Source organism: Salmo trutta, chromosome 39, assembly GCF_901001165.1.
Source record: "Salmo trutta chromosome 39, fSalTru1.1, whole genome shotgun sequence".
Taxonomy (NCBI): Eukaryota; Metazoa; Chordata; class Actinopteri; order Salmoniformes; family Salmonidae; genus Salmo; species Salmo trutta.
Genome location: NC_042995.1, coordinates 11821794 through 11831519, shown reverse-complemented (window position 1 = coordinate 11831519; position 9726 = coordinate 11821794). Strand labels below are relative to the sequence as shown.

Here is a 9726-nt window from a genome sequence, read left to right as displayed (position 1 = left end):
TTTAGACATCCTGCAGCATTCAAACATTGTTCATCTTTTATCAAGGGGCCCAATGTGGGCCCTGAAAACACCCCACGCCATCACACCACCAGCCTGCAATGCCTACACACGGCATGGATGCATATAGTGGTGTAAAGTAATGAAGTAATTTTTTTTGAAGAACTACTTAAGTCGTTTTTGGGGGTATCTGTACTTTACTATTTATATTGTTGACTTCTACTTTTATTTCACTACATTCCTAAAGAAAAGAAAATATTTTTTACTTCATACATTTTCCCTGACACCCAAAAGTACTCCGTACATTTTTTATGATTAGCGTGACAGAAAGTGGTCCAATTCACACACTTCTCAAGATAACATCCCTGGTCATCCCTACTGCCTCTGATCTGGCGGACTCACTAAACACAAATGCTCCGTTTGTAAATTATGTGTTGGAATGTGCCCCTGGGTATCCGTAATATAAAATTTAAAAAAGACAATTGTGCAATCTGGTCTGCTTAATTTAAAGAATTTGAAATTATTCATACTTTTACTTTTGATACTTAAGTATATTTACAACCAAATACTTTTACTCAAGTAGTATTTTAATGGGTGACTTTCACATGAGTAATTCTATTAAGGTATCATTACTTTTACTCAAATATGAAAGTTAGGTAATTTTCCCACCACTGGATGCATGTACTCGTGGTTTCCTCCATACCCTAGTCCTCCCATCAGCATGAAACAGCAGGAACCAGGATTCATCAGACCAGGCAATATATTTCCAATTTTCCAGTGTCCAGTCTTTTCATTCCTTAGCCCACTGCAACCGCAGTTTCTTGTTTTTTGATGAAAGCAAATGGGGATACATAATAAATACACCACAAATACATCATTAAGGATCATAGCTTTTCACCTGGATTCACCTGGTCAGTCTATGTCATGGTGTCCTTAATGTTTTGTACACTCAGAGTATGTTGTGTCTACCAGCTCATTCCACAGAAAACTGCAGAGGGAAGCAGTACCACCCAGTCAACCATCAGACTCCATTGTGAGACGTCTCACAGAGGATATTCAACCCTAAGTTAGTTTCTAATGTAAAGTTATTGAGATTAACAAAACTGACAAGGTGCACACTGATCAGTAAAGTAAAGAGAGGCTAACATGCTATAACGCTCCCTTTCCTCGGCACAGTTCTCTCACAGTGAGAAACTATAGGGTTACAATAGTGTTTTACACTTTCTTCACTGCCAATTATTTAATGACATGATACTTAAGTGGAGTGTCTAATATTAGCTGGTCTTAGAGAAATGAGGCTTCTCTCCTTTATGTATACATTGGTGTCTTTTTAAATGGCCCAATCTGTAGAACCTCTTCTTACAGTCAGTGCAGTGATAAGGCTTCTCTCCTGTGTGTATACGTTCATGTCGTTTTAAGTTACACAGTAGAGAGAAACTCGCCGCACAGTCAGAACAAGAGTAAGGCTTCTCTCCTGTGTGTATACTTTCATGTCGTTTTAAGTTACACAGTAGAGAGAAACTCGCCGCACAGTCAGAGCAGATGTAAGGCTTCTCTCCTGTGTGTGTTCTCTGATGAACTTTTAGCCTAGTTGATGTTGGGAAGCATTTTACACACTCAGAGCAGGAGTACGGCTTCTCTCCTGTGTGTGTTCTTTGATGAATTTTTAGCTCAGTTGATGTTGTGAAGCATTTTCCACAGTCAGAGCAGGAGTAAGGCTTCTCTCCTGTATGTTTTTGTTCATGTGTTTTTAAGTGGCCCGGTCGAGAGAAACTCTTTCCACAGTCAGAGCAGGAGTAAGGCTTCTCTCCAGTATGTATATGTTGGTGTATTTTTAAGTGGCCCAGTAGAGAGAAACTCTTTCCACAGTCAGAGCAGGAGTAAGGCTTCTCTCCTGTATGTTTTTGTTCATGTGTTTTTAAGTGGCCCAGTCGAGAGAAACTCTTTCCACAGTCAGAGCAGGAGTAAGGCTTCTCTCCTGTGTGTATGCATTCATGTCGTTTTAATTTGCACAGTAGAGAGAAACTCGCCGCACAGTCAGAGCAGGAGTAAAGCTTCTCTGTGTGTATACGTTCATGTCGTTTTAAGTTGCACATTAGAGAGAAACTCGCCCCACAGGCAGAGCAGAAGTAAGGCTTCTCTCCTGTGTGTGTTCTCTGATGAACTTTTAGCTTAGCTGATGTTGTGAAGCATTTTATACAATCAGCGCAGGAGTAAGGCTTCTCTCCTGTGTGTGTTCTCTGATGAACTTTTAGCCAAGTTGATGTTGTGAAGCATTTTACACAGTCAGAGCAGGAGTAAGTCTTCTCTCTTGTGTGCACTCTCTGATGAACTGTCAGAGCCTTGGATGTTGTGAAATTCTTCCCACCGTCAGTATAGGAATACCGATTCTCTCCTGGGTGTATTTTGAGGTGTATTTTTAGCTTTGATAGAAATGGGAAAATCTCCTCACAATGTGGGCAGTGGTGAGACCTCTTAGCTCTGTGATCTTCCTGCTGTTGCACTCTGGATGTAGAGGATGTCTCAACAGTCTCCTGTGTGAACAACATCAGAAGAAACATACAGTTGGTGTGATATACATGTCAATCACATGTATTTTATGTAGCCATTATTACATTAGAAGTTGTCACAAAGTGCTTTACAGAAACCCAGCCTCAATCCCCAAAGAGCAAGCAATGCAGGTGTAGAAGCAAAGTGGCCACGAAAAACTCCCTAGCAAGCAGGAACCTAGGAAGAAACGTAGAGAGGAACCAGGCTCAAAGGGGTGGCCAGTCCTCTTCTGGCTGTACCGGGTGACATACGTATTCATATCAGTAGGCTGTACAATACAAAGGGAATAAAACTATTCTAAAAGTGGGTAAAAGTCGTGAACATTATGAGCCATATCATCCTCCACTCACTATGACAAGGGTTTGTAACCAGGCTGTATCACATCCGGCCGTGATTGGGAGTCCCATAGGGCGGCGCACAATTGGCCCAGCATCGTCCGGGTTTGGCCGGGGGTAGGCCGTCAATATAAATAATAATTTGTTCTTAACTGACTTGCCTAGATAAAAAAAGGTTATAAAAAGAAGAGTAATTTCATAGAACTGTAAAACACTGGCAGTTTGTCTACTTCACTTCTTTAGTCTACTCTCTGATCACTCCAGATAACCCAGTGAATAAAACAAAATGCTGGCAATACTGGTATGCAAGTCTGAGTAGCATAAAATAACATCTACCTTCTCATTGAAACAGTTCATCATGAAACAGTTCTACTGCAACTTTTCATACACAGTGGGAAGTTGGAATGAACAGCAAACTTCGTCAGATACAACCTGCTCTTACCATGAGAAACAGATGTCCCAATCTTCTCCTCCTCCTCTTCTTCATCTTTAATGTTGACATTCAGCAGTGTGGAAGGAGAGAGGCAGGCTGGGTTTATCCTCACTATTGATGTTACCCGCTTCAGATTTACTTCTAGTCGTCCTGTAGTAACAATGAATAACAGACACAAAAAGTTATTGTCTTGACAGTTCTGGCACGTTCTTTATTCTCTATTAAAATATATTCTATTTTTTCTTGTTCAATTATCTAAATCAGTGCTTGACTTGGACTGAAATAGTTGTCGATACTCATTTTGGGGGCGGTACTGTTAATATTTAGATGCAGGAGCTCCACAATACTGTTGAGGTAATATTCTATGAGAACATGAGCTCAAGCAGTAGAAAATTGAAGTGCCGGTACTCAGCTCCAGTGAGCTCCTGTCCATCTCATTTCAATAGATCAGGTAGGTAAGCATTGACAACAAAACATTAATTTATTCAAATTAGACAAAGTACACGCTACACAACGTAACTAATCTTAACCTATAGTAGATTTCTTGGATTTACATAAATTAATAAATTACTCAAAAACCATTTAGTACAAGGTTGTAGTATGTTTTAGGCAGCACTATGTACTATTTTCCTGAATAACCTTGTCTTCACTGTATTATGTCAATCAAAAACCAATTGTATTTCCCGTTCACATCATATTAACATTTATAGACAAAGATAGAAACTGAATGAGTCTGAATATTACTACATAAAATTGACTCTCTTCGACGCAGACAGAGTGGGCGCCGCGGTTTTCCCAGCTTGTGAATTTTACACAAAACCAATAACATGCAAAACGAACTTAGAAATCTCAAATAAATGGATTATTTATGAAATGACATTGAGAAAATTATGTACATCCACTCAGACAATCCCAAAGTCTCTAGCTATGTGGCTTGTAAAATAGTTATCACGTTCTTCACTTGGTTTGACACAAAAATAACACATCAACCCTTTACCAAACGTGATAATACCTTAACAGATTTGTTACCTAGCATGGAATGACATGTTCTTTTGATATTAGGAAGTTTAAACCTGCTATTCCATACCTGTATTAATAAATAGAAACAGACACAAAGGTTATCTTCTTAACATCACAATTCTTGCGCTTTCTTTATTGTGAAGAATGATGCCTGCCTGCCTGCCTGGAACTTCCTGTTCCCCCACTACCACAGTGCAACCACAGAACAATGAGACAGATATTTCACCGGATGTATAAATGTGAAGCATCCGCTTAGCGTTTCCACTCACTGCCAAATATGGTAGAGAGAGGAAGCCCGATGGCTGGAAGTGGGAGAAGATGGAACGAGATGGATTTTGGCCGACATTCTGCAAATGTTCTAATCAATGAAACATCTGATCTTAATATAGTTCTGTTCCCAAAACTAAAATCTGTTATGAACAGAGTGGACTAAGTTTTGTAGACTTTAACTTTTGCAAAGGTTTTTTTTTTTAATTGCGTTGTTCAGAAGGAATGTAAAGGCGAAATGAGTTATTGCACACAAGTGCTTCACAGAGGAGGAGGTGGCTAACAGAAATATGCAGATGTGTGCTAGAACGCGGCAATTGGATCTCGGTAGCTGGTGCTTGGCTCTGCCCGCTATGGCTCATCTGTTCCCCATCGGAAACGACTGGTTGTGGCCTATCTTTGGTGCAATCGTCCATGCATTCAGGGATCCTTGGGATGGCCCTACCTCATTATATGAGAAGGGCGGTGCTTAATTTGAGCCGGATCCTCCAGCACCTCTCAGTTTTGCAGTCTTCGTTCCAGAAACCATTTGCCAGGGTCAGGTAGACTACAGATGAAGTTGGAAGTTTTACATACACCTTGGCCAAATACAATTAAACTCAGTTTTTCACAATTTCTGACATTTAATCCTAGTAAAAATTCCCTGTCTTAGTTCAGTTAGGATCACCACTTTATTTAAAAAATGTGAAACGTCAGAATAATAGCAGAGAGAATAATTTATTTCAGCTTTAATTTCTTTCATCACATTCCTAGTGGGTCAGAAGCTTACATACACTCAATTAGTATTTGGTAGCATTGCCTTTAAATTGTTTAACCTGTTGGGGGTAGGGGGCAGTATTTGCACGGCCGGATAAAAAACGTACCCGATTTAATCTGGTTATTACTACTGCCCAGAAACTAGAATATGCATATAATTATTGGCTTTGGATAGAAAACACCCTAAAGTTTCTAAAACTGTTTGAATGGTGTCTGTGAGTATAACAGAACTCATATGGCAGGCAAAAACCTGAGAAGATTCCTTACAGGAAGTGACCTATCTGACAAGTTCTTGTTCTTCTTGGCTCTCTTTAATGAAAACTGAGGATCTTTGCTGTAACGTGACACTTCCTACGGCTCCCATAGGCTCTCAGAAGGCCGGGAAAAAGCTGAATGATGTAATTCCAGCCACTGGCTGAAAAACATTAGCGCTTTTGGTAAGTGCTCTATCAGAATGGGACGCAGGCGCGTGCACGAGTAGACCCCATGTTTTTATTTTCTCTCTCTTTGAACCTAAACACGCTTTCCCGGTCGGAATATTATCGCTTTTTTATGAGAAAAATTGCATAAAAATTGATTTTAAACAGCGGTTGACATGCTTCGAAGTACGGTAATGGAATATTTAGAATTTTTTTGTCACGAAATGCGTCGTGCGCGTCACCCTTCTTTACCATTCGGATAGTGTCTTGAACGCACGAACAAAACAGAGGATATTTGAACATAACTATGGATTATTTTGAACCAAACCAACATTTGTTATTGAAGTAGAAGTTCTGGGAGTGCATTCTGACGAAGAACAGCAAAGGTAATAACATTTTTCTTATAGTAAATCTGACTTTGGTGAGTGCCAAACTTGGTGGGTGTCTAAATAGCTAGCCCTGTGATGCCGGGCTATCTACTTGCAATATTGCAAAATGTGCTTTCACCGAAAAGCTATTTTAAAATCGGACATAGCGAGTGCATAGAGGAGTTCTGTATCTATAATTCTTAAAATAATTGTTATGTTTTTTGTGAACGTTTATCGTGAGTAATTTAGTAAATTCACCGGAAGTTTGCGGGGGGTATGCTAGTTCTGAACGTCACATGCTAATGTAAAAAGCTGGTTTTTGATATAAATATGAACTTGATTGAACAAAACATGCATGTATTGTATAACATAATGTCCTAGGGTTGTCATCTGATGAAGATCATCAAAGGTTAGTGCTGCATTTAGCTGTGTTTTGGGTTTATGTGACATTATGTGCTAGCTTGAAAAATGGGTGTCTGATTATTTCTGTCTGGGTACTCTGCTGACATAATCTAATGTTTTGCTTTCGTTGTAAAGCCTTTTTGAAATCGGACAGTGTGGTTAGATTAACGAGAGTCTTGTCTTTAAAATGGTGTAAAATAGTCATATGTTTGAGAAATTGAAGTAATAGCATTTCTAAGGTATTTGAATAACGCGCCACAGGATTCCACTGGCTGTTACATCAATAATCCCTTACCTTTGATTGTCTTCATCAGAAAGCACTTCTAGGAATCCCAGGTCCACAACAAATGTATTTTCGTTCGAAAAAGTTAATTCTTTATGTTCCAATAGCTTGTTCTTGTTAGCGCGTTCTGAAGGCTGCACCAAAAGTTCCATCGTGCGCGGGACACCTCTTTCGAAAAAATGCATTTTTTTAAAATTTATGTTCGTTCAAACATGTCAAACGTTGTATAACATAAATCTTTAGGGCCTTTTTCAACCAGAGCTCCAATAAGATTCAAGGGAGACGATTGCATTGTCTTTCAAAACGTTTTGAAAGGGGAGGGTAGCCAGTGGTGCCGGCATCATAATGGTGATGGCCCTCCTCATGTGACCACTTTCCACAGCGTCTCATTCAGTCAGTTTTCACAGTAGAAGGCTCAAATCACTTTGTAAAGACTGGGGACATCTAGTGGAAGCAATAGGAAGTGCTCAATGAACCATTGCTCACTGTGTGATTTACAAGCAAAGTGCTGAAGTTGAGTCCGCAATTCAGAATTCCACTTCCTGTTACGATCGGTCTCGGGGTTTTGACTGCCATATGAGTTCTGTTATACTCACAGACACCATTCAAACAGTTTTAGAAACTTTAGGGTGTTTTCTATCCACAAGTATTAATTATATGCATATCCTAGCTTCTGAGTTTGAGTAGGAGGCCGTTTAAAATGGGCACGAATTTTTTTCAAAAATCGCTGTAGCGCCCCCTATCCTAGGCGAACGACAAGATTAAAGGCAGTCAAGTCTGGGGTGAACCAAGGGCTATATCTGTTCTTAGTTCTATATTTTTTGAATGGCGCATGCTTATTTAAGATGGATAGGAAAGCACTTTTAAAGAGCAACCAGGCATCCTCTACTGACGGGATGAGGTCAATATCCTTCCAGGATACCCGGGCCAGGTCGATTAGAAAGGCCTGCTCGCTGAAGTGTTTTAGGGAGCGTTTGACAGTGATGAGAGGTGGTCGTTTAACCGCGGACCCATTACGCACGCAGGCAATGAGGAAATGATCGCTGAGACCCAGGTTGAAGACAGCAGAGGTGTATTTAGAGGGCAAATTGGTCAGGATGATACCTAAGAGGGTGCCCATGGTTACGGATTTAGAGTTGCACCTGGTAGGTTCCTTGATCATTTGTGTGAGATTGAGGGCATCTAGCTTAGATTGTAGGACGGCCGGGGTGTTAAGCATGTCCCAGTTGAGATCACCTAACAGTACGAACTCTGAAGATAGATGAGGGGTAATCAATTCACATATGGTGTCCAGGGCACAGCTGGGGGCTGAAGGGGGTCTATAACAAGCGACAACGGTGAGAGACTTGTTTCTGGAAAGGTGGAATTTTAACATCAGCACTCCATTATTGGTCAGACCAACCATACCCAGGTACATGCTGATCAGCGTAATGTTTACATAGCAGGTTAAGAGAACTAACCTGGCAGGTTGGGATAATTAACCTAGCAGGTTGGGATAATTCACATGGCCGGTTTGGAGAATGAAGTTAAGATTAGGAAAATGGTTAGGATAATTAATGTGGCAGGTTAGGATAATGAGGTTAAGGTTAGGGTTTTGCTTAGATAAAATGCTACAGTTGTGAAACAATCAACTGGTTGTGCAACAATCGAATCAGCCACACAAAACGGTCTTGAGTGGTAACAAATATTCTCAATTAGCTGATTCACTTTCCATACACCCACCTCTGTTGATCCTCTTACTTCAGTCAACACGCCCACTTTCAGACACACTCTATATATGCTGTTACCAAAGACTCTTGCTTATGGCTGGCTGAGCTAGCTAGATTTTTCTACCCAGAGACCACCAAAGAAAATCCTGATTGGATATTTTTTTTCTCTTCATTGTTAACCCTTCTCTTTCCAACAACAACTGAAGAGATGAAATCAGAAAATTAATACAATTATTGTTAAAACGAAATACAAATTAAAACATAATTATATTTTAAAAAATATATACATTTTTATCAAGCCTTAGCCTTCTCTGAAGGCCCTCATGGGTCCACACTAGTTAGATCTAGATTAAATAATCCTGACTTTAAATCTAGACTAGGACAAGTCTGAGACTATTTTAAACCATGTCTGAGAAAAGCCATTTCAGTTAGTACAATTTAAAAGTGGAATTTATTCTAGGATTAGGCTTAATCTATGTCAGCAGAACTGCACCATAGAGTTTACTAGATGAATGAAGTGACAAACCATTCAGACCAGCCTTACTGATTGAACTTTCATAACTACATTTGTGCAGTTGGAAGTTCTTCATGGATGTGTAATGTCTTAGAGGTTTAATTCATGAATAGCATTTAAAGCTAGAACCTGGTTTTACCATGAATGAAAGATTTCCAAATGTTCTCCTCCTCTTCATCTTTAATGATGACATTCAGCTCCATTGTTTGACTGCAGTCTTCCAGTTTCACTGATACCAACTTTCGATCCTGCAGTGCAAACTGGGCTCCACTGTCACAATCAGGACCCAGTGACTGTAGGTTTATACTCAGTGTGGAAGGAGAGAGGCAGGTTGGGTTTGTCCTCACTGTCAATCTGTCAACTCTGGATAGGATCCCAGTCCGAAATAGAAGTCTGAGCTCAACCTCCTGGTCCTCCCCTGTTCATGCCACACCCCCTCCCATTGTTACTGTGTGTATGAACACATTTTGAACAATGGCTTCCTAAAATGCTGTGGCGCTTACTAACACAATAGCAAAGGTTGTGGTAGATGTGGATCAACACAGGTGAGTTCACAGCTCTTTCATTCTGAACAATGAGGCATGGAAAGGGAAACGCAAGCTTCCTCTCTGGTTCCATTCCCCAATAGTAAGTGGATCATACTTGAATTGTGGTAGTAATATTGTCCCTGGAC

General features: G+C 40.2%; 1 protein-coding gene across 1 annotated transcript; it reads right to left on the bottom strand.

Moving 5' to 3' along the window:
- Positions 1-262: 262 nt before the first annotated feature.
- On the bottom strand, positions 263-3344 carry LOC115179523 (zinc finger protein 585A-like). The gene is made up of 2 exons (XM_029741131.1): positions 3325-3344; positions 263-2531 (listed from the first exon to the last, which is right to left on the bottom strand). The coding sequence occupies exons 1-2, from the start codon at positions 3325-3327 to the stop codon at positions 1272-1274; spliced, it is 1263 nt and encodes a 420-aa protein (XP_029596991.1). The 5' UTR covers positions 3328-3344; the 3' UTR covers positions 263-1271.
- Positions 3345-9726: the final 6382 nt, after the last annotated feature.